Source organism: Lissotriton helveticus, chromosome 7, assembly GCF_964261635.1.
Source record: "Lissotriton helveticus chromosome 7, aLisHel1.1, whole genome shotgun sequence".
Classification (NCBI taxonomy): domain Eukaryota; kingdom Metazoa; phylum Chordata; class Amphibia; order Caudata; family Salamandridae; genus Lissotriton; species Lissotriton helveticus.
This window is the reverse complement of record NC_136068.1, coordinates 1,519,848,487-1,519,874,453: the sequence shown is the minus strand read 5'-3', so window position 1 is coordinate 1,519,874,453 and position 25,967 is coordinate 1,519,848,487. Positions and strand designations below refer to the sequence as shown.

Sequence of the window (25,967 nt, the reverse complement as noted above, 5' to 3'; positions counted from 1 at the left end):
TGGGCCGCTCACAGCCTGGGCACCTGCTGCACCCAAAAAAAGTAGTCCCCTCGTCTATTGCCTGAAAAGAAACAAGATATTTCTACCTTAACCAGTAGCATTTTGATAACTAACAAAAGATCTAACCGTATATGACCCGATATGTCATAGCAAAGCACATCTTATTGAGCTGTAGCATAAATTGAAATGATGAAGTATGAGGTAACATAACGTAACTAGTGTGGTGTGTCGATACATAATAGAATGTGACAATATACGTTTCTGCATATACTTAGCTACTATGAACAGCTACATATTATGGAATACATTAATGGCCCTGACCCCATAGCCAGGCTGGAAAGGAAAAATATAACGTGTTTATTATTGGTTTATTTTTCCTTTCCTGCAGTTTTTGGGGCGGACGATGCTCCTCCGCCATAGCGGAGGAGCTGCTGCTGACCAGAATAATTGTAATGTATTTGTTTACCAGCGATTGGGCAGTCCTATGTGCATTTCTCTCTATTTTCAATGGAATCAAATGCCATCCCAGTATAGATGTCTCTTGTTGTGAGGTGAATCAGTTCACTTTGGACTAAAAATTACAATTTGAATGTATGTATGTATGTATGTATGTATTGCGACTTATATAGCGCACGTATCACCCGAAGGCATCAAGGCGCTTGCCTTGGGAACCCGTCCTGGTTTTTCCCTGTGAGATAGCCCCTACTGGGTATCCCCAGGGTGAAAGCCAAGCATCCCGCAGCGGGTGGGCCACAGTAGCCACAGTGAATGGAGACGTGCACACTAAAAGTGTCAGGCTTCAGTGAAAAAGAATACTTCAAAGAAGTTTTCAGTGCCCAAAATGTGTTTCTGTTTCTCAGCACAAGCAGATTGTGCGCACCATTTTAGCCTGTATCCAAATAATGAGTCCCTGTGACATGCTTACATGGTTTGCACAAACATTTGGGTTTATGCAATGCAGCCTCTGAAGGCCTAGACATGTACCCTTTTCTACTTCAATGTCATGGGTGCAAAACCTCTGGGAAGAATGGCGCAGCCAAGAAGTCCTAGATTTTCACTAAAGTGTTTGTGTTTCTTGAGGTTGTACTTTAAATGTATTACGGAATCTTAACAGGCTTTGTAGACTATACGTTTAGCTAAGGGAACTAGTTCATGAAATCTAGGACAAAATGGGCCTCATTTACTATATTTTGATGCACAAAATAAAAGGGCAGGAATGCGTCATATTTACAAGATAACAGTGCATTCCTGTCCTTTTCCCCTGCACACAAACAGTAGCTGTGCGCCACTGCAGACACCCTGGCCCCATGCTGCAAGGGTGCCTGTGTTACAGCGATGATTGTTTTGTGCAGAAAGGGGCACCTTCCTACACATAAACAATCATTAAAGGTTATTTCCTCCGTCTCTGTGTGCTGTAAAATGCAGCACACATAAAAGGAGCAAAAAACGAGTAGAAATTAAAGTTTTTCTCCTCTTTGCGCCACTGATTGTGACGCATTGGCAGGTTTACAACACATTGTAAATCTGGGAGTTTTGTAGGTACCATGGATATTGCATGGGAACACCCATAGCAACACCCATGGAATGCCCCTTTCGTGCAGAATTAGGCATGAAACGGGCCCATATTTACAATGCCATGAAAATTCACTCAGGCTGACTTTACTTGGCCTTTTAAATATGGGCAGGCACACTGTGCCACTCCTGTGTCTAAAAAAGTGACACATCGGTGGTGCAATGGGTTTGTAAATGAGACCCTATATAATAACGTGCGCAAAGCAACTTTTCTTATAAGTTAAATATCTTTACGTGCAATTCTTGCATATGGTATGCATGAGCAATGGTGCAAGGATGTTTGGCACCTCAAATAAAAGATTATGGCGCTTGATTGTTCTTCATTCATTAATTTAAAAAAGGGCATTTTTCAACCTTTTCCTCATAATTTGGTACCACCTAGTGATGTAACCCATACTTATTGCCTTAATTCACCTTGTGGGCGAAGCAGCGCTTTCTACATTATATTTATTATGTGCTTAAAAGCGTGAGATTCAAATATTCGGGTGACTTGGCAGCTCTTTTTATAGAACAAGTGCCAAATGTTCTTGCTAACCATCTTTTTTTCCCCACACTAACAACATGCACATCATATATCCCTAACCATTCATGTGAGGTACCTTTTTGTGCTTCACCGTGAAAAGTGATTTTTTGCTTCTGTGCTTGTAAGGAGTAATTTCTTGCCCTTTTCATGGAAGGAAGCGGTCAAATCGAGTTTGTGAACTGCATACAATTTTGAACCTTCATCCCTCTGAGGCATTCCTTCAATAAAATACACACTCCCCGCCTACTGGATTAGGTTTATTGACATGCAAACTTCTGTTGAGTAAATCCATGTACTAACTGCAAAAGCTATAAATGGTTGCATTTGCATGTGTGATTCAAGCTTCCACATGGAAGAATTTCGTTAACAAGACTGTCAAAACCCCTTTCAGAGCGCCATAGGGTATGCAGGGGCTACTATGCCCCACTGTAGTGGTTGAGACCTTCTACTCATGATGTCTCAGGGCTTGACCTACTATGGATCCCACTCTACTTGGCCAAGAACCCCTTCTGTACTTGACTCTCAGTGGTAGCTGTGATCTAGCAGACAAGGTTCCCTTGAGGGGATGTAGCCAAAGGTCAGTGAATACGGCACATAAGTCAAAATGCAAACAGGATGAACAAAACATCAATTTCCACCCAAATACTTGCTTTTATAATAAAAAGTAGATTTCTATTTCAAATTCGACACATGCAAAGAGATGCAACAATCAAATGTAATAGCACAATCCTCCTTGAAGTCGAAGCTCCGGTAGTTGTCAGACGAATCCCTGTCCCACTGACCTTCATGTAGTGTGATAATTCCTATCCACTGGTGGCCACATCAGGGAATGCAAAGTATCAGGCCATACTTAAGAGTGCTCCCTTCTAATATTTTAGTAACTTAGTCTAATGTGTATTTGGCGCTACATCACTGATAACAGCATCTCCCCTGGGTCGCCAAAGACCTGGTTTCAGTCATACCCCTTCCAGTGGGATGGCAGTATTCAGCAGTGCAGTGAGTGCCCTCTCCTCAGGTGCTCCCAATTCCAGATCCCATACAGCGCAGTTGGGCCATTCAAGATTGACATGGTAGCACCCGGCGGCGCAGGCTCTTCTTGCCGCGCTGTGCTGGCTTTCTGTTTCCGGTGATCAGAGCTTCTGCCGCTCGACGTACACATAAGGTAAGTTGCTCTTCCCCACTAGCAGGAGTGAGGAGGATGGGGAGAACACTGGTGTGATCCTCCGGTTCATGTCTGGAGTGCCAATGAGGGTGTACATCCTCAACGGCATTTCAGAAAACATCAGGGACTTCACCAGGTGCAGATCACAGCAAGCAAGCTTGACCCGCTAGTCACAGCAGTTCTCCTTTGGCCTTGGGAGAAGGGCCGAACTGTATGCCAAAGTAGTACTGGCAGCCCCTCCTGGCATAAGAGGTTGCTACAGTACTCACAATCCGGGCACATTCTCCTTACGCAAGTGCCCCTCATGACGGCGGCCCCTCCTGGCATACGAGGTTACCAATCTCGGCAGTCACAGGTCCTGCGTAACTAATCAAAACTCTGTTTACCGGTGATCCATCCTCTCTGGCATACAGGGTGACCGCAGTGCAGAACTGCGGCTTGGTGCTTCCCTCCAAGAACCTTTGATATGTCTCAGAACACCACTGCCTTCTCCTAGCATATGAGGGTCACAGAGCTGATACTACACAAGGGCAATGGCCCGATCGGTGCACAGCCTTACACCTCGCACAAGAAATCTTCATGCAGGAATCCCCACTGGAACTCACTCCCTCCAACGGTCTCCTCTCCCTCACAGGACACAATGGTCTTGGCAAACAGATAGGCAATAGATATCTATGCTCCAGGGCAGGTGACCTTGGTGTCCTGGGTGATGTCCCCTCACCCTGTAGGGTGACTAGCAGCCCCCAGCCCTGGTCACTGGCAGAAGTCTTGCAGAGCGGCCCCTTCTCACGCAGCCCGTCTGGTTGTTTGGCAGGTGTCACATTTTTGGGGACTCAAACTACCCTTCTTTTAGTCCTTTTTCAGACACCAAATGTAATTTAGGGTCTAGGTCTGTTAAGTTTTATGTTGGAGTTTTGCTTCTTTTGTAGTGGACACTTCTCCTTTTCATCTTCCTTCATGAAAATGGTCCGTCACAGCAGAAAGGACTCCGCAGCTGACTGTCCACTACATAATTCAAGGGAGTGACCAGAGTTTACACCTGGATGCCAGCCACAGTACATCAACGAGTTAATCACAGACCCCCAGCCATTCTCTGTTATGATACTCTTATCAGCCCAACTCCCTTCTGAGATGTGCCTGGGCCCCCTTACTTGTGATCTATCGCTGAAACAAAGAGAAGTTTTTTAAATGTAAAGGGAAACTCTTCCCTCCAGTGTGACCCAACCTAGCTCTCAGGAATGCAGAAATCTACAAGTCTGTCTGTGGGGATTCCTCACCTCCTGATGTCTTCACCAGGCAGGCCTGGATTTCCCAAAATGGAACCCAAGGTCCTCATACAATGTATCATTGCAGGCACACTCACTCAGTATATGTTCATTGCTCACTTTCTGTTTAGCACTAATACCCCTATGCATTCACCCATACATGTTTCCCTGAGTCCAGCACACACACTCAGGCTGCATGCACTGTTCAGCACTGAAACTTTCTGATGTTTAACCAATGTGTGTTAGTTCGAAACACTTGCACTGCTAACCCATCCAATCACTATGTGTGCTACACAACTCTTCATCCTTCATGGCTTGTACTGCAAGCAAGCACACATATACCCAGTACTACATCTCTCATGTAATGTATTCCTCTCAGGTATACATACAACCAGTACATGTCATAGCCACACGTACTGCACAGTTCTGCTCCTTCCTCGTACTGTACCCATTCCAGGCTCACATAAAACTAGTACAAAGCCACTACTCCTATGCTGTGCAGCACTCCACATCTACCTGATGTAGGCCAAGGATGAGTTAAGCACACAACAGCAGAACTTTTAAAAATGTGAGTGAGCCTGTAGACCTCAATCGGGTGACACGTGGATAAAAGGTCTTGTTCGCTACTAGTGATGACTACACTGTATGCTGCCACCACCGCACTTGTGCTGCTAACTCCTGATTACTATGAGGGTAGCATATTGGGTGCCACTCCAGATCCAACAAGACTGCAATCCATGAGACAGGCCCAAGTCATGGCACACACGCAAGGCCCTTGTTCGCCTATTACAAAAAACAGCATTAGGGAAACAGACAACTGTACAGTTTGGCACTCAGGTCAAGGGTACATGTTTTACCAAGCAGAGGATGTTTCTGTGCCAACAGAGACCTTAAGTAATTGTGGGTGTGCAGAAAATGTATACTGCGTGTATGGGGTTGTTGCTTTCCTGACATTCTCCTTCATTCTTTTCCTCACCCATTTATAAAGTTATGGAATCAGAATACCATTTTCGAAGATATTGCATGACAAAAGTATTAGGCCCTTAAAATCCTTTACTAAAATTTAGCCCCTTTGCTGTTAATAATAAAAGTATACACTGAGGGAGTAATATTTTTATAAACAATATTAGAGCCGACGATATTTATATTATGTTTTTGTTAACAATATTATGATATAGAAAGTAATGGATATGTAATGTGAGCAAAGCTGGTTTACATTATGGGCACATGGAACACATTTATGAGCATAGATTTTTACTAATTTATGTGTAATTATGAACCATGCACCAGCCTTACTCTTTCGCCCTAGAAAACTAGTGAATCAGTCCCTTTGCCTTCAGTCTAAGGGTGAGACATAGATGCACAATACAACCAGAACACTTATGTAGGAAAGTAGGCTCTGCTTTTATGGTTACCCCCACGTTTTGCTTGATGTAATGCTGTTTTTGTCTAGTCTGACTGTGATCCTGCTAATCATGATCCCAAGTCACTGTACTTTCTCCCCTAAATTGGTATGGCAAGTACTTATGTACATCCCACATTGGACACTGGTGTAAACGTATCGGTCCCTACTATATGGTACTGAGGTACCCAGGTCATAGGTGCATCAGGGGTCCCACATGGGCTGAAGCATGCATTATGCCACCCATGGAAGACCACTCAATTTGTAACTACAGGCCTGTAATTGCAGCCTCTGTAAACTGGTGCTAGCACCACTTACGAAAGAGATATGTTTCCCTATATATACGGTCACTGCACTTAAAATCTATTTCACCCCTGAAGCAGGCCTTTCAATCCTGAAGGCAGGGTGCTCGGTTTTAACTGTGAGGGTGCCCCTACAGGAGCAGGACACCCCTACAACCTATGGAATACAGCCTCCTGGGTTGATTGTGAGACAGCCAGATGACAAATAGCGGGGCACTGCGTCATTATGCGATGACCATCTCGAAACTGGCTGTAACGAATCCTATCATATTTGGTATCAATCATGTTGAAGTCAAACCCCCACACTGTAAATGGTGTGAGAGGTATGATTCCATGCACCGTGAAGCTTCTTTGGCGGGCCCTCAGTGCTCCCAGTACCAGTCTTTCAGACCCGGAAAGCAAGGTAGGGCTGCTGCCAGCAAGAGACAGGTTTCTGCCCTCCTGCTGCTGAGGCAATCTCAGGCAGAGGAAGGCAGAACAATAGGTATCCTGTCACAGGGAGGTGTGACCACCTCCCAGACAGGGTTTAGTGTATTGGGGCAGTGTGGGAGCACTTGGCAGCGCCACATAGTCTGTGTGCAGGGCAGACTTGGTGCCCTCCATGCATAGTCAAGTTCAAACCAGTTCATGTGTGAAACTGGACAAAGGACAGGCGTGTATCCTCCCCCTTGGCCAGCCCCTGTTTAGGGAGGGACCACTGGAACGTCCCAACCCTTTCCTTAGGGTATTTAAGGGTTTACCTGTGGGTGGGTCCCTAGATTCATCATGAGACAAGGTTAATTTCAGACACCACTTCTTTGACCATCTGGGCACTCTGAACTTCTCTGGAAGACTCCTGCTGCTCCTAATTTCATCGCCATTATCGCCTGCTGCAACGTCCATGCCTGTGCAGCATACAGGAACCTTCCAGGGCCTGTGGGCATCCAGGACATCTGAAGAAATCTCCCTTGAAGTGAAGGAGTCACTTCCCTGCATCTGCAGGCACTGCAACTAAGCTGACTGGTCTGCTGATCCTGAGCTCCCACAGACTCCAACGGGCTCAGCAACACAGGTGGTGGTTCCTCACATCCTTCAAGGCCAGCCCTGTCCTTTCACCAAGTTTGAGGCCAGTATCCCTTGTCAGAGCCGCAACCCCTGTGCACGACATTGACATGCAGTTGCAAAGGCTTGTTGGCTTCCTTCCACCAAGATCTTCAGGCTCCACGTAGCTCCATCCTCAAGCATCTCCAGTGACCAAGATCTTCATCCTCACTACATCATTGCACCTTGGGCCTGCATCTTTGGTGAGCTGCTTGAGGTTCTCCCGCGACTCCTGTGCTTATGGCCTGTGGGTCCTCTTGAGGGTCCTCTTTGAATTCTTTGGGCTCCTCTGATTGCTTGAGGCCTGCCCTGACTCCTCTGCTTGTGGTGAGTCTCCTGGACCTTGCACCTTCTTCAACGTCCGCATTGGCAGCAGTTGCTAAGGCTTCTTGGTACTCCCGATGGACACGACCTCTCAACTCTCAACATCCGACGTGGGACAGCTCCTATCCAGCTCGTGGTCATCCACAGCATCGCCTGGTCCACCCAGCTGATGTTTCAATGCCACCGTCAGCTTATCTGCAACACTCAACATCAGTGGGCATTCGTCTTCTGTGCCCCCTGGTCACTTCTGAGTGGCATACACTCTGTCCCCTCTGCTTGCAGGTTCTTCACATCTCTAACCCACCTTTGGGTTCCACTGGACACTTTTACCTTCTCCAGCAGCGGCATCTTTCTGAAGTTCTCCATTGAGATTGACGGCGGTTTCCGACATCACTTCACGCCTATGCACCTGGCTTCCCTGGTGCAAGCATCCTGGTTCCTAAGGTATCTACGGGTGTGGTGGCTCTCCAACCTTCTGCCTTCCATAGGGTTTCTTCAGGGTCCACTGGGAAGAGTCGTTCTATTAAATTGTGACCGCGACTTACCGATTGACTTGCATTGATCCCGTGCTTGTGTTCCCACTCTGCACACGGCCTACGTGGGGCTCCTGGTTACTTACCTTGGGTGGTTCCTTGAGTCCCCTGCACTTCTACGTCTTTTGAGTATAGTCTTGACTTGAGTCGTAGTTTGCAAACCACTATTTTAGTGTATGGTTTGGTCTACCCCTGGATGAGCACTGTGTGTTCCGTGCTACTTACCTGTTTCTATTGCAAAGTATTGTGTGCATTGTGTATATCTCCAGCTAGGAGATATCTGTATTCGTTAGTGAGTGTCTTATAATAAATACATATTTTTTATAAATACACTTGGTGGTTCTTTTTCGAGTAATCAATACCTATAAGATTATGTTCTGGTAAAACAAGCTGCTTTACACTCCTTCTGGACTAAGCCTGGAGGCTGCTCTCCACAGCTCTACCAAAGGGGATGATGGACGGAGTGTTTGAGCAAATTAAACACTCAACCCCAGTCAACTGATCTGGGTTTAATCCATCACCATTCTTTAGCTCACTCCACCACTCCAGTTCAGACATGGCCATATGCAAATCAGTCTGACCCTGTGCCTCAAGGGAACAGTCCAGCCCGAACTGCCAAGCCATGTCTTCCCTGGACCGGAAACAAGCATCCTGGGACCGTTTTCGGATTCATAATCCTCATCAGCCAGGTTATCTTGAATCCAGTGATAGAGTGAGCAAGGGACCCACGTCTGGGCATACCCTGCCAACTCGGGGCGAACAAAGCGATACCAAAGGGGATGATGGATGGAGTGTTTGAGCAAATCAAACACTCACCCCCACCTCCACAGCTACCACCTAGGGAGCTTTCTAAGGCTGTCTTAGACCACTAAAATCACCATAAGGGTTGTCTGGAATGGCGTAAGGTGCCCACTTACATAAGTGTACACCATATATCAAGCCAACTTCTCACAACTTACACGTGCATTTTTGTGATATGTTTTTTGCCAATAATCTATTAACTGTTTGGAAGGGAGAGACTATGAGCATATTATGAGGAGGGCATGAAACAAGTGATTGGGCAGTGTCCCAGTCATCTTGTCCGTGAGTAAGCTCGCATGCGCCTAAATTACCTGCAATGCATCACCATCATCTTCCTGTTGTTTTCCTAACTGAGGGGTTCCTCTACCTTCTGTTTCCAGGTCTCTCTCTGGTGGTTGGCCTCGTGCTCTACATCTCCAGCATCAACGACGAGGTGATGAACAGGCCCAGTAGCTCCGAACAGTACTTCCATTATCGCTACGGCTGGTCCTTCGCGTTTGCGGCCTCATCCTTCCTCCTCAAAGAGGTTTGACATCTTCTTACTTTGATACTCCTGTTTCCTGGTTATAAAAGTCATGTGTTCATGTACAGCATGTTTGAGGTCAATATAGCTATTTTTACCACAAAACAAGGTTTAGCATCCTATGGCAGGCCTCGCCAATAAAAGTGACATCAGTAATGGTCACAGTACTTACCGGTAATGTTAATTACTCATGCTTTTGGGTGACACGTGCTATATCGAGCAGCCATATTGCAAGCTGTTCAGTAGACACCAAAGAAGGACTCGATCAGAATGTAGCATGGAGAGGACGCAGTAGATTTATCTGAGGCCCGCGGTTGACAGTTGAAGTTAAACGTGTGGGACACATGACGAACCCAGCATGTGATGAGGGGCACCCGAGTTTCCTATACCTTATAGATATTCATTGGCCTTCGTCTGAATAGGTGTCCCCTATGAAGTGTTGGAGCCCCTCGAGGGTGGACCCCGGCAGCCACAAGTTCCCAATACTGTGCAGCTATTGTACGACACTGTGATTGCTTCCAAGAGGCTCTAGTTTTGTTTTAAATTCAGCCATCTCTGTTTCAATCTTTTACTGTCATGCATCATATTCTCGAGTGGGGGTTGCTGCACAGTTACTGCTATTATTTTATTAACGATTTTACACAGTATTACCCATAAACGACGACTGCCAGGGTGCTATAGAGCAGCCGTATGTGAGGATATAAGAGGATATATACAATTAATTAAGCATTCAGATATAGACATATATATATATATACATTGTTTAAGTTTTCATGATGGGTCTGTTCAGTATTGTGTGTCTGGGGTCGGGAACTCAGGGAAATGGTGTCAACTAATTTCTGGAAGTGGTGCTGGAGGAAGCGGAAAGTGATGATTCTACTAATAATAATGGTTCGTCTCTAATTCATAGCAGGATTTTCGGTCATTCTTAACTTTCCAAACAATTAACGCATATGAATTGTACAATTTTAAAAATGCTTTGGTGCCGTATTTATCTTCTATGCATCAAGTAAAGCACATTAACAAATTATGCTTTCGTTTAGATAAAATAGCGATAGAGCGCCCACGTGTGGTCTCGCGCTGACAATGCTGCTTAATCTGACGTGAGTAGAAATGAGCGGCACCGAAGCTGAGGCTGACTGAGTCATAATGCATGAATGGTGCCCATTTTATGAAAAGGCAGACGCGCTGAGGCGAATCCTGGGGAGGAATGTAGGTCGAACTCTCCCTTTACCGAAGCGCTGAAGAGAGGTGGACTGACAATAGACACCCCTGTGGCAGAATTTAGTGCAACCTTTAACCTCCGGTTTAAACCCTCTGATATTTGGTTTTTGTGAATTATACAACGCACTGAGCCGTATTTACAATACTGTGTCGGAGCGCGGAGCTGCCCCAAATTTGGCGGCGCCGTGGTCTGACATGTTGAAAATGCAGGGATGCGCTGTCTTATTCACAAGAATACAGCACACCTCTAGGTTCCCCCGAGTGCAAAAAAGCTGCCAAGCGCCAGCGCAGGCTCCCTGCTGCTATGTTGCAAGGTTACCAGCGCTGTAGGGATAATTGTTTATGTGCAGAAAGGAACGCCTTCCTGCACATGAACAATCAATAATGGGGATTTGCACCTTACAGAAAGAGCAAAAAACGTGGAGAAATTAATAATTTCTCCTTGTACTGCCATTATTTCTAACGCCTGGTATTTTATGGCGCTAGTGTTTGGCGCTGCCTCAGCCTTGTAAATCTGGGGCCGTGTCAAAAATCAATGGGTGTTGCAGTGGAATGCCCACACACATTGCACTCCCCTTTGCAGCAGAGGACTGCTGCGGAAAAGGGCATATTTACGAGGTGGCGTTAAGCCACGCAAAGTGGCTTTGTGCCATCTTGTAAATATGGAAAATGGCTCTGCATCACCGGAGCATCAAAACAAGTGACGCTCCAGTGGTAGTGAGGACTTGTAAATATGCCCCACTATATGGTATTAGTATGCCATTTCAGTTCTAGAGAGAAAAAGTGCAATGGTTTTCAGACCTACTAAGTAAATAATAAATGCCCGTATCCTTAGGATTTTCACAATGTGGGCAAGAAAATATCGCTTCACAAGAAAATAGGGGCATATTACCAAGGGTGGCGATAGGCAATTATCGCCGGTTTTGAGGCCGTTTTCGCCCGCTAAGCGGCGATAATTCTATCGCTCTATTAGCAAGCTGTCGCTAACTGATGTTAGCGACAGCTTTTAGGTGATAGCGAGCGGTTTGGGACCCGCTTTGCATGTCAGCGATATTTATCGCTAATGACATGCAAAGTGGGCATACCCAACCTGTTAGCTAACGTCGCTATCGCCTATTAGCAAGGCAGGTGTAGCGATGGAAATATTCCCGCTATCGCCAAAAACTAACGCCTGATCAGACCAGTTCTTAGCCATGTTATCCAATGGGAGGTGGATAACTAAGAGCATTTCGTCACTAATGCGTGAATATCGCTGTATTCTCAGCGTTATTCACGCATTTCGCTGCTATCGCTGGATATTGTAGCACAATGGAGAAAAACATTGCTAATAGCATGTTTTCTCCGCTAACATATCCAGCTATAGGCAGCGATAAAAAAAATCGCCGCTAAGCCTATTTAGCGATAATTATCGCTACTTGTTGGTAATATGCCCCATAGTCTCTGTGAAATGGTGCATATGTCACAGAGTGTGAAGTCAGTGTGACTTATGGGGATCCAGCCCGAGTTGGACTTTTAATGGCACTGGAATGTTGAGAGATCGTGTAATTTCCATGTAGGATAGCCCACATTCGAGGGAAAGGGACAAGCATGAAACCTGTTCTTTATTGGAACATACACTTGCAAAATCGAAAATATGAATTATTTATTTGAAGCATATATTCATTTTCCGAGTACGAGTAAGAACGACAGGCAAGCCTATGCCTTAAATAATGTCATTTTCGATATTTTAGTTTAATAAACATATGCTCTTTTAAATCATCTCCTCCAAGTCTACGTTTAAATTGCAAACTCGAGGCCTTTTCTGAAAACGTTTCTGCATTTTTCAAACAGAAATCTAAGCATTCTTTCTTTAGATTTACTTGGACCTGCTGATCTGCTCGAAGAACTCGTACTTCTTTTTAAGCTGTTATGCTTGGTTGTAGTACACATTACGGCCTGTGGGGGGAGACATGTTGCAATGAGTCTGAAAATAGTACTTGCATCAGCATTTTGCAGGACCATTGGTTTTCAGCGTTGCCGCATGCAGCAAATCTGCCGAAATCTGGAACCACCATCGCAGAACAGTTTCAAATAAACGAAAGCTACCCAGGGCTGTCACAGGTTCAATTTCAGCTTATTCGGCGTTCTGGGTTTAGTGAAATGGATAGATGCCACTGTGATCCGCTTTAAAAGTGGCATGGAAAAAATGCATTTTTCTTTGAGCTGTGCGCGGTATAATTAATATGCCGCAAAAACGTTTGGAAAAGGATGACCGACTCACTCTTTACCCTCGTCTCAAGTGTTCATGGCTCTACATATTCCCAGATGCATTCGTGAGTATCTCAGCCACTACAATTTTTAGAACTGGCTAGACAGTACAGCTGTCTGTAAGATCTATTGCTACCAATTAATTAAATGAGCATAGAGTGGACGTTAGCTCTGCCCAATGGAGCTTTACTCTCTCATCTCATGCTCTAGACTATTTGATTCGTCATTCCACCTCCCATGCAGTGCTTGAATTGCAATGTATGAGGGACTACTTTACATCTCAAATGTACTCAAATCATTGCGCACTATTTATTTTAATCTAATGGATGGACACAGAAAAAATTGTATTATATATTCATATATATATATATATATATATATATATATATATATATATATATATATATATATATATAAATATATATATATATGTTATAAAGTAACCCCTGCTGTACATTATAAGGATATTGCAAGTCACCTTGCAGTTTCATGGCCTTCTATAGGAACGAGGTCATTGCGTTGCTCTATATGATCATGGAACCCCTTGGTGGCTTGCAATATTCTTGCAATGTACAGCAGGGGGTACTTTATGCCTTATATCATACCAGTATTCTATGTCAGTTATTCTTTTAATAGTGCTCATTTCTCCATGGTAATTCCTCTTTATGCACCTATTGTTCACTTTCTTGTTGTCCAGAATTTTTAGTTTTGTTTTAGTGAGCACCAAACATTCTTTTTGAATCCGTATGTTTTTATTTTCATATTCTTTGAATGAGATTTTCATTCAGACCTTCTCTTTTATTATTATTTCTTTCCATGTTTTCTGCCTTAGCGTCTTGGTCTCTGCCTCACCCTTTTTCTTTATTAATTAATTGCTTGCTAACAGCCCCTTTTATAACCAATGCACCCCCTTCCTGATTTTTCATGTGGTTTCCTTTCAATATTTTCCATTTCCTTTGTTATCTTTCTTTTCTTATTTTGTGCAGTGTCTTTCAGCCTTTTATCTTCAGTTTTCCATTTGTTTTTCACTTGTTTCTTGTCTCTCTATTTTCTTTCTTTTTTTTTCTTTCATTTTTGATATTTTTCCATTCCTTCTTCTCATTTACATCTCTTTTCTTTCTGCCATGTTTATATCTCCCGTTTACCATTAAAGTGAAACTGTGCAAATTACCCCAGGAACATGTACTGAGTATAAAGGGCCCCTTTAATAGGACAGGTCTGCTTGTGTATGCATGTACTCATTACAACAATGGGGAGCATCCCACCTCACTAATACAAAACACAGAACCTAACATTCCCTCCTTAAATCACCATGACAACCAACCCCCACCCCAATCCAAGTACAGTCTAATGTAAAACTCTTCACCTTCAACTACCTCCCCATCATTTGAAGCCCGCAAACTTTTACCCACCCATCATCCTTGACCATAAACGTCCTTCCTTCCTGCCAGCCTTCTGGTCAGTCCGCCAATCGCCATGCACCTCCTCCTCCCAGAGCTGCATTCGTCCAATCAGTACTAATCTAACCCTGTTATCAAATCAATGACATGCTTTGCTTCTGCTAGCCAGGAAAACCCTGAAAATGTGTTTTGCTCTGCCCTCAAGAACTAGGCTAGGGCGCTCGACCTCGGATCTGGGTTCGACTCTCGGTAACGACGCCAAAACCTCCTGTGATTCTGGGCAAATCACTTAATGTCCCCGTGCCTAAAATAAATGTGTGCCCTCATGTAACGTAACTAGTGCTATGTAAAGCGCTCTGATACCCGATTCGGTTCGGGTCTAGTTTGCGCTATATAAAACTCTACAAAAAAAAAAAAGGTAATGAAATAACTTTGCTACATGACTGGCTCCGCCTCCCACCACTGAACTGAAATAGGCCCTCCATTTAACTCCAGAAGTATTCCGAATTGTCTTGATTCCCTTGCCTGGTAGCCCAATGAATAAACAAGTGGCCCACAATCCATTCTGTTGTTCTCGATGGCAATGGCTGAGTAACCTGCCACACAAGCAGAAACAACAACCACGGTTACATTATTATTTAAAGCGACACTTTAGGCCTAATGTAACAACTGCAACAAGTGACCAAAAGCTTCTTATCTCGTCCTCAGAAGCATTTAGGACTCTCTTACAGCCTATATCCTAAAGCAATGAGTACCAAACAGCTTTGCCGGACAATTTAACTGCCTCAATGCCGGATTCAAAATGATTAGAACTAATAGGCTGTCATCTTATTCCCATCCATGTGATGGAAACCCTCACTCTGAAATGCTTCCTAATTCTAGAAAAATCCTCCCCAAACCTTCACTGGACAAAGTAAATCATCAGCTATTCAATTAATCCTGGACATGTATCCCTGCCCAGCTGAGAATTGTTTGGATGTCTTGGCCTAATACAAACCAACTCTAGACTTTTTTAAAACTCTTGCTACTTTGCCTTCTACCCCAGACCCATAACTCAGAATTACTAAACACCCGAAAGAATATCCAAACCATGCATGAATGAGACAGCAGTAGCTCAAAATGTGAACAGCCAATAGCTGCTAATGCAACAATACTCCTCAACACATTGCCCATAGTGTGCCGTGATCCCCGCAGAGTCCCATTTCATTTGACCAGCAAAATTCACCTACCCATCTCCCCCACTAATGGCGCATAACTCAAAAAAGTATTCCCAGAAAGGAAAGTAATCCCTAATTCCCCTAACATGGTTACTGCAGACAAATTGGCATTTATCAAAACCACAATAACATGTACCACACCTTCACACATTTGTCTTAACTCTGACAAAGTCCCTCTGTGTTCAGTACCACCATCCATGAACTACCTCAAAGCTTGCATGTATCTATTCCTGTGGGACACGGTTAGAATGTTCTGCAGAGTTCCTGAACCCTCAAATCCCTAGCACCCAACTCTACATCTGCATCTTTCGCATCTATGTTCACACCCAGTGCGAACCCATGGAATCTCAGCCTCTATGAACCAAACAAAGCATTTGTAATGTTATTGTCCACACCTGGCATATGTTTCACTCTGAGCATTATATTAGAGTTCAGGCAACCTGCATTAAACATACTTGGCAAATTCCTCACCATTCGATCCCTTGCGTCCTGACCATTCACCAATGCCCCTACAGTCTCATTGTCCATGTTAAAGGTAACGTTTTTGTCAGGTATTGATTTTACCTACGTACACGGGCTATTAAAAGAGGAGAGAACACCACCAGGGTATCACTCCTCTCTTCCTTCATCCATCATTTAGGTAATTTCTCAGCACTTCTCCTACCATACCAAAATCAGCATCAGAAAAACAGCACCTCCCATAGCATTTATCATCAGGGGCCTACATAGGCACACCATTAATGTCAGTCAAAAACTCCTCCACACCTGCAGATCTTCTAGGACGTCTACCATAAACCTTAGTGTATGATGTTGCAAGAAAGCACCAAATATTACAAAACCTAGCTGCCTGCAAAAATATCTACATGCCTTAACCACATGACTCATAAGAACATGCACATTCCTTAGCGCCCTCTTTTTGACCACTAGTGCCTCTTCTATTAACCTTAACAGCTCGTCTGCTTTATTGGCTGGCAATATGGCCGCTATGCTGTTTGTGTCAAACTCAATCCCCAAAAAGCTCAACACTGTGCTTAGTCTTACATCTTCTCAGGAGCCAAAAGATTCCTGTAGACCAACACACAGAATATCTTACTAAGTATGTGTCACTTCATGGTCCTTTATGGTTAAAGTAAACACCAATTTTAGGAAAATACTGATCTGAAATAGTGCACAGAATGTAGCACATACCATTGGCAAACCGTTAGCCACATAAATAGCATTTGCAAATTCCAAATCCAGTAGAGAAAATCAATTGGCTGCGCCAGAGTCAGCCTAAATGCAGACTTAATACATACTTAACTAGTTTTGTTGAAGTCTAGCATTCCATAACTTTCCTAATGCATCATCAGTGGTAGCCTAGTGAACTGAATTGTTACCCCAGCAATGGAGTCATTCACTGATTGACCATCTGCCCATGATAAATGGTGTATCAATCTGTATTCTCCCACTTCCTTCTTCGAAACCACACTGAAATGATATAGTATTACATTTGGTGAGGGCCAATCTCAAAAGGTCGATGTAATCCACCCTTCCTCTGCTTCTTTTGCCAGTTTTTCTTGATCTACACAAGGTAATGACTTGACCAACTTTAAGTTATTTGCCTATTTACTCACTCTAGAGCCTGGATGTCCGAACAAAAACACCCCAGAATACCAGCTCCAAAATAATAATTATTTCCTATAAAAATAAAAGGCAAACATTTGTGCCAAAACATTTATTTTAACTGCTGTATGTGCTCTTACGTCTGCTGACCACTTTCTCTCCTATGCTGCCTTTGCCCCACTTCTGCCACTTGTCCAAAGCACTAGGTGAACTTGTATTTTACCCTTCACATTTCTCTTCAGATATTGAACGAATGTTCATGTTTGATCTTATATAATTATCTAGAACAGAATTCCTTTGTGAAACCACAACAAGCTCCTCCCAAAATGAACTATCTACCTCCCCATTATTTTTCCGTATTAGATGCCTCATTTGCCCTAAACTCCTCATTATATCATAGTCATGCTAACAGAGCCTATCTAATGATATTCATATCTTTAAAAATGGCCACACAGTGGCCTAGGTAATGCTTACAATTTATGCTAGCATAAATTAAGACGGCGGGAGGCAAAGTTTCAAAGTTAACTGACAACTTCATCTACCATGCAAATTTCCATTGTTCCTTCTTTAAACCTTCTTTCCCCTGCCCCTTCCTATGTAGCAGCTTTCTTTAAACCTTTTTTCCCCTTTGCCAAAGAAATGCTTTGCGTTAACACCCATTACGTTTTGAATATATATAATAGGGAGGATGTGTCCCTTCCTACCTCTTTTTTGAGGACCTCTCTACCCTTCTAGGGCCCCTGTGGGTCCCTAACTGTATACTATAGGCATCTTGTAAGGATGCATAAGTTCCCTTTCCACATTTTGTCCTTTGTCACTGTAGATAGATGAGTTCCCAAAGGCATAGTGGTGCCCATGTATGGAAACATTTTCCTCACATCTTTTCCAGCTCTTTTTTATCTTTCTTGTCAACTTATTTGTTTGAATTGTTATACCGCATATTATTATACCTTCTGCACACTCTCACTTATCACCAAAATTTTCTTTTCTGTACCTTCATCATTGTCTGCACTCCCTATATCCACAGACTGTAATTCCAGTTTTTCATCATTAACCATTTACTTTCCTGTAATATCTATATCCCACCACTATAGGCTTGCTGCCATTGAACTCTTCCCTCTCACACCCTCAACAGCCCAAACCATGCTACAATCTTTCTGTACCTTGTCCTACACCTGTACATTATCATAAGTACTCCACCATTTCTCTGGCAACTCCAGCATCCTTTCTGTTGTCATGTTTCATATCTGTTTTAAGTGCAATTTTTCTATGGTCACTGTTCAGACCACCACCAGTAAGATACCAACTTTTCCTTCATGTGAGCTCCTCTCCCCCATCCATTGCCCACCACCTCTCAATCCTCCGAGAGTTCCTCACAAGCCCTTCTTGTCCTTCAACACGTTCTCTCTCTTCTGGTTTCCTAACATCCTCATCATCATAATCCTACACCCTCACACAAGCATTCACCAACAATCCTACTAGTTATGCTCTGTCACTATTTTATGCTTTGTATAACTTACATTAATCTGCACATCTCTTGCATTTATTAAAAAAGTGTGATTTTCATGTTAAAGCTGATCATAGTTAATGTAGGCCTCAATTTCAATAACACAAACTAACATGAACTGTCTTTTTCCTGTTGTGCATTTTTCTCTTTTGCTTATTTCAGGAGCCAATCTGCAGTAGTTCACGTAATTAGAATGTTACGAGATCTTTTTTGAAGGCCAGGCAGCAAAAAACGTCATTTGTGTGGGGTCTGGCAATAAGACTGAAAATCAGCGGCGGTCCGCACAGGTAAGCGCGGTGAGGTGGGCCTTGGCGGGGGGAGTAAACAGACGACGGAATAGGATTTATTTATTTATTTAATGTTCCCTTTTCCGTCGTTTGGTAACTTCCCCTCCTCCCACCCGCCCACGCCTCACCCACTGCGCTTACCTGCATGGACAGCCGCTGCTGAAAATGTCTCATTGATTCGGTTGGCTCTCTTCATTGGATCTGTAGGGAGTAGTTCTTCACCTCTCCCTATAAGTTAATTGTGCATTGCTGAGCTAGTTAGATTCAGAAGCTCCTTTTCACTCTCTTGATACTAGAGTCCTCGTCGCTCCCGCTCCTGAGAAAGTCCATTCTCACTTATCTGCCTGAATCTTTATTTGATTCTGCATTTTAGAGGCTATACTTGCTGGCTCCTCCTGCTTGACCTTTCTAACGAAGCTTCCTGATTTGTTTTAACTTAGCATATAAGGTAATCTTTCCTTTAAGGGAAACGGTATGTAGCATATTTTTGCTTTATGAAGATTCTTAATATTTTGTTTTGTATTTATTATATTTTGAATTTGAGCAAATTATATAATGGAGACATTTATCTGCTGACCATTTAACCTCTATTGCTTTGATTTTATTTATTTATTTATTTATTTATTTATTTATGTATTTATGCGTTTTTATATAGCGGGGACTTTACCCGAAGGTGTCAGAGCACTTTACAATAGGATCAGAACTGATACATGAGAACATTACAAGTGAACAAATTACAAAAGCAAACGCTAAGTTACATGAGGCAAAAGTGACAATTGTGAGCAAACAAAATATACGAGGTAGCAAACGGTGCATCACAGGAGGAAAAAGTGACATGTGTGCAGGTTACAAAAGCGTACAAAGTACAAATAGAGGTATAATACTGCAATAAATGGAGGACACTCAAACCCAAGAACAAACGTTACTTAGGCAATGGTGGCACTTGTGCAAGTATCGAAAGAAAACAAAATGTAAGAGGTGGTAAACAGTGTGTTACAAGAGAAAAGTGACGTGTGCATGTTACAAAAGAGTACCAAACACAGGTAAAAGGGTAGTACTGCAATAAATGACAGACTCTCAAACCACAGGAACACACTGGGAAGGAGCTGAGGCGGAAGTGAGTTCCAGATTCTCACTGCGTTGCCTGAAGAGGATTGGGGCATCGATCTTTCCTTCTTGAAAGTGGGAGGTTCAAGCAGTAGATTTTCCGCATTTCGTGATGGTCTAGAGCCTCCAGAGAGTTTCAGTTTATTCGCCAGGTAGCAAGGAGAGGAGGAGTGCAAGGCTTTGTGGGTGATGCAGGCAGTCTTGTAGATAGATCTTGCCTCGATGGGAAGCCAGCGGAGGGTGGATAACATGGGTGTGATGTGGTTGCTTCTTTTGGCCCCATAAATGAAACAAGATGCTGAATGGAGAACAGACTTAAGGGGGGACAGGTGGGATTTGGGGAGGCCAGTAAGAAGAGAATTGCAGTAGTCCAGTCTGGAGAGGACCAGCGATTGGACCAGGGTTTTAAGGTCATGCTCCGAGGAGAAGCGACGAATCCCCCAAAGAAGGCGCAGTTGGTATCGAGCAGACTTTGCAATTGAAATAATGTGGGACAATAGATTGAGTTTTGTGTTGAGTATGACACCAAGGTATTTTGCGCTGTCGACAATGATCGGTTTATTGTTCAGCAGATTCATCTGGTCCATCCATGATTGAACCGGGGGAGGAGAAAGTGAGGAGGAGAGGAGGAGGAATTCAGTTTTGGAGGGATTCAGAATCAGTTAATGCTTTGAAATCCAGTTTTGAATGGAGTCCAGAGTAGAGCTTAGGACGGAGAGATCGTGAGTAGAGGCAACCTTGAGGTAGATTTGAGTGTCGTCTGCGTAGAGATGATAGTGGACCCCGGATTTACTTAGGAGATTTCCCAGTGGTGCCAAGTAGAGATTGAACAATGTGGGTGCAAGTATAGAGCCTTGAGAATCTGCAAATAAAACCTTCACGAGTTGTAAATTTAACGTTAAGCTTCAATCTGTGACTACATGTCCGCCTGCTCAAGTGCAGCTTGTACTTGAGTTTGCACTAACGATCTGCACGGTGCAAGTCCCATCCCGCTGCAACACTACTTATGATGCGATCTCAGTCTACCCCGGGCTGTGCTACTCCATAGACACAAGCAGCCTATACATGTGGCAATGCAGACACACAGCGAACTAGCACAAAATGTCCAGATGTGAAGGAGACCCCCCCCCCCACGAGACTCCGATATCCCTCTGATATCCCCCTGCTTTATACTGAATGAGTGCTCCTGGAGAATGCCCCTCCCTCTTCCCCAGCAGGGGCTGCAGTACACTATAAACATGCTGGTTGCAAAACGTCATGGCGTAGGCGGGTTCACAAGTAGTGCACTGGAGTCGAGTTAAGTTTCAGCGTAAACATTAACATTGCAATATCCTTCTTTATATGTTTTGATAGCAGAATCACATTTTTGTCTAAAACAGGTTTTTCCACTAAATACATTTTTTTATTTACTGAAGTTTGCTGAAGACACATACCACACCCATAGCCCTTGCTATCAGTAATTATTTAGTTATCATTGTAGAGGTCATCTAAACAATATTTGCATTTTATTTTTGGTATTATGCATAACTATTAAACCACAGTAAGGTTCTATTGTTATATTTGTATATTGATAAATTAATAATAATAATAATTATTATTATTGGTGTTATTATTATTATCATTATTAATATTATTATTATTACTATTATTATTCAACATATGTGTTGTATTTCGTTGTGGTTAATATTCTTATTCTTATGATTGCTGTTTATTCATTATTATTATTACTGTTGTTGATGTTATTATTATTATTATTATTATTCCAAATGTGCTTTCGTCTTGTTAGGGCGGCATCATTTTATTAATTTGTCACTATTTTACTTTTATTGTTTTTTAAACTGCTGTATGTGTGACGTGACAATGAGGCTGACGATAGTGGCAAGGAATTACTATCAGGATTGTTATTATTAAAAATGGTAGCAGTAGTTTTAGAAAGCTATTTCAGACACATTAGCAAATGTGGCGGATCCTGGACCCACTACAGTGACTTCGATTCGTCACGAGCCCTTCTGAACACGGCCATTTTAAGCTGAGCTCTCTGTTGTGTTGTGCGTGTGGTAGAGCGATGGGGAGGTCGAGCTGGTGGAATTTGGTGGAGCGGCCGCTAAATGTAGGTGTAACAAAGCCTCCACCTCCGCCACTAAATTTAGAGTTTACTTCCGCAAAGGCAGTACCTACTACCTGCTCAGTGTTACCATTGAAGCTCAGAGTGACTCCTATCACGCCGCTCTCTCCCAGAGAGTTGGCCTCCATTTTGAGGCTCAGAATCTTGCTTGGTGGGCAGGCAAAATGCAGTCAAAGGAAAGATGAGCCTTTGAACCGGTGTTATTGTGATTGCTAGTATGTATGTGCTGTTCATGTGCAGTCACGTAAGATTATCCCCTGGCTTGTTTTTGAAAGATAATTTCACATTACATTTATTGTTCATGCACTAGAGTGAAAAGAACTAGTGAAGCGTTGAAATTGATGTTAAGTGGTAAAAATGAAGCAAAGTTATTGACACCTCTAACTCTTTAGTTTGTGATTAAAATCACCATGCACCTAAAATTTGAAGTGGTGGCTCCAAACCATCTAATTTTAAAAAGCATTATGATTTACGTTTAGTGTTCTATTCCCTTATATGAGACATACTACTTTAAAAAATGTGAGTCGAGTCATTTTCTGGTAAAACAACCTTTCCTTCTTTCTTTTCTCATCCATCCATGCAGGGCGCTGGAGTGATGTCAGTGTACCTCTTTACTAAGCGCTATGCTGAGGAGGAGATGTATCGTCCGCATCCGGCGTTCTACCGGCCACGGCTAAGTGACTGCTCCGACTACTCTGGTCAGTTCCTCCACCCAGAGGTCTGGCACCGTGGCCGCAGCCCCTCAGATATCTCCAGTGATGTGTCCATCCAGATGACCCAGAACTATCCACCAGCTATCAAGTATCCAGATCACATACACATGTCCACTTCTCCCTGCTAAGAGCACGCTAACCAGACGGCAAACTGGAGAATTGAAAACCAAGGCTAGACAACTGCGCTAATGACTGTTCCCTTGAAGGTTTAGAACCACCTAGGCAGGTTCCTGGAGCTAATGCACAAAGAACTCACACCACAACATTTGGAATGCTTCAGCACTCTTCTGATTCTCAGACTCCAACTTCATCATTTTTATGATCCTCTGCCTGTCTCACTCTTTTGTGCTGTTATTCCTCTGCACACTCACTCTTTCGTTTGTTTTTTGTTGATTGTGTCTCTGAAGGTTACTGATGTCTACTCTAAACTTATATTGTCTCCATTGCTTCCTGTGATCTTCTGCACACATGTAGTTAATTTCTACTGTGTTGGATTCCCTCCTGACCTCCTGGTTGCCCGACTGGCCTGTTGGCATCTTCATTGTCATCTTACTTTTCCACTTTCATCCTAGACTCTCCGAAACCCTCCTGGTACCTCTTTTGCCTTCCTAAACTCTTGTTCTGGTTTTGGCTCTGCTCTGTTTCTGTCTTCTTGGTCCTCCTACTCTCTCCCTGTCCTCACAGGTCTCTGCCTTGCCTCATTGCCCCCTAATCCATTCTCTCTTGTGTTTACTCTCTTATTGTCCACACCGTCACATCTCTTTCTGTCTTTCTTCTCTCTGCATTTTCTGGATCATATGCTCTTGTGCTGTTTACTGCAGCTGCTTTCGAAAACCGAGGAGTAAAATCTCATGCCAGACACCTGATCTCTAAGTGAGTGTGGGAAAGTGCCCCTTCCAGTGTTGTGCACATACTGCTTTTTCATCTTTTTCTTGCCTGTGGATGGAGATTCTGCTTCAAAGTGGAGATAAAGTTTTTCACCCACAGAATTTATGATTCTTTTAATTAAGAAGAAAAATGGATACAAAACAAACCACATAGGCTTGATTTGGAAGCAAGAATGTCATATTCAACAGAAAGTCAATCGCCAACATGCCGATGATGGAGTGCATCTCAGAAGATCAAGCCAGAAAGTCATGCATTTTGAACAACAAAATATCCTTCGTTGCTTCACCAATACTTCCTTTCTACACTGGAAATGAGTTGGCCTAAAAAGACACTGGGGACTTCCAGACAGACCAGGGTTTCAGAAAGATTAATTGCCCTTCAGAATGTGAACTACAGATCAGGCAACGCTTTGCATACAGCTGACTATACCTCGGCCCTGCTGGTCTTTCAAAGGCATGGTGGAAACTCCAGATTTCAAAACAAATCCAGTCTGCACATCAATTAGGTTCCAATATTATTCAAACTAATCAGACAATCCTTGGAACTACCCTGACACAAAGAGAATAAGAGCGAACACGAAAGGTTGTGGACACCCAGATGAGTGTAGATATGCTAATGTGGGTTCACCATTGCAGTACTGGTCATGAATCAAACATCTCAAATACTAATAATTGAAAGAAAATGCATATTCTCTCTTATCATTCTTCTTAGCTCATTATAGGAATCCATTGAAATGAGCAGCCACTAGTTTCTTGACCAAGAAGAGCAGACTCCCCACATATTGTAGCTCTCTAGCATTGCAGCCTTCTAAGTAGATAATAATCAAGTGAGACACTTTAAGGGTTATGGAAGGCAGTTCCCTAATCCTGCAACCTGACTGGCTAGAATCCCTGCTTGTGCTTTGTCGTGTGATGGCAAACATCTGGGTTTATTGTTACACTGGGTTCTATAGCATTTAGCCTAACGTGCATGAGCCTATGCTCACATAATCAGTGCTAGGCTGTAGTCTGTGGATGTATTGGGATATGAAACACTAAATGCAACTGGAGGATAGTTCCTCAATAATTATTTTTCATAATACTCATTGAATAAATTCTTCATAAATTAGAACCCAGAAGAACATTAGGCTAAGATGACTAACACAGCTTCAATTTACAAATCAAAGATTTAAACTAGCACCTCTCTATTTCTCCATAGAAAACATGAATCCGAATTGCTGCCATTGCTTCCTAATTTTGCTAATTGAAAGTGGTGAATTTGTCACTCAGACCCAAGCACAGAAACCATTGCATCCCAATACAAGCACTTACTTGACACCCATTGGTCGCCTCTTTTCCTGAAAATTGAGGTGTTTACAAGTGGATGATGAGGATTGTTTGCCCTTTTGATGTTGAGGGGCTACCTAAAGACAGAGAACACAATGCTAGAAAGTGCATTGTCCCTTTGATGTTGCCATAAAATAACCCTTCTATCATCGAATAGGCTACCTTCTCTCCAGTAGAAATTAACAGCCTAAGCTCACTTAGAGGGGTGAAGGTCTTATGAATAACTTGACCCTCACAAAGCACAGCTAAATAGCCCATTTGTATTTTGAACTGTTCTACTGCGGAAACAGAAATTGATTCTGGTGTCATGATGTTCTACCACAATACAGAGTGTAGAATATCGACCTGCAATATTATCCATCGCAGAATATTAATTACCACTATATAGTCAAAGTGCGTATACCTAGGCAAACTTAGATTTAATATTCATAAATCAACATTTACATCACTTGAAGATATATATATCTTCAATCTATGTACATATGGAGTTATGAATGTATCTTCTAGATATACCAGAGGCGAAGTTAGGAATTGTTAACCTACCCCTAAGTATACCTTAACAATTCAGTAGTGGTCTACATTATGTACTCCATACTGGTGCAGATTGACATTTTGTTACTCGATACTGTGACATACAACCAGTGACAGAGCACTGTCTCTCCAGTCACCTTCTAATGGTGTTTCTTGTCACTGTTTGCATGTTCAGCATCCTATCCAATCACGGCATGATTTACCAGACCCTTTACGACTAGGTATCAGGAACTCTCTGCAAACCTTTAATAATGAGGGCACAAAAGGCACAACATTTGACTTGACCACGATTCTAAAAATGCCTCAC

At 43.0% G+C, this 25,967-nt stretch overlaps 1 protein-coding gene across 1 annotated transcript in view; it reads left to right on the top strand.

Annotated features, from left to right (window-relative positions):
• The window catches only part of CACNG7 (calcium voltage-gated channel auxiliary subunit gamma 7), a 52,241-nt gene extending 29,197 nt beyond the window's left edge, over positions 1-23,044 (top strand). The window contains exons 4-5 of the mRNA XM_078650935.1: positions 9,345-9,490; positions 22,787-23,044. Coding sequence (XP_078507061.1) covers positions 9,345-9,490; positions 22,787-23,044 — 404 coding nt within the window. The remainder of the gene's footprint in view (positions 1-9,344; positions 9,491-22,786) is intronic.
• The last annotated feature ends 2,923 nt before the right edge of the window (positions 23,045-25,967 follow it).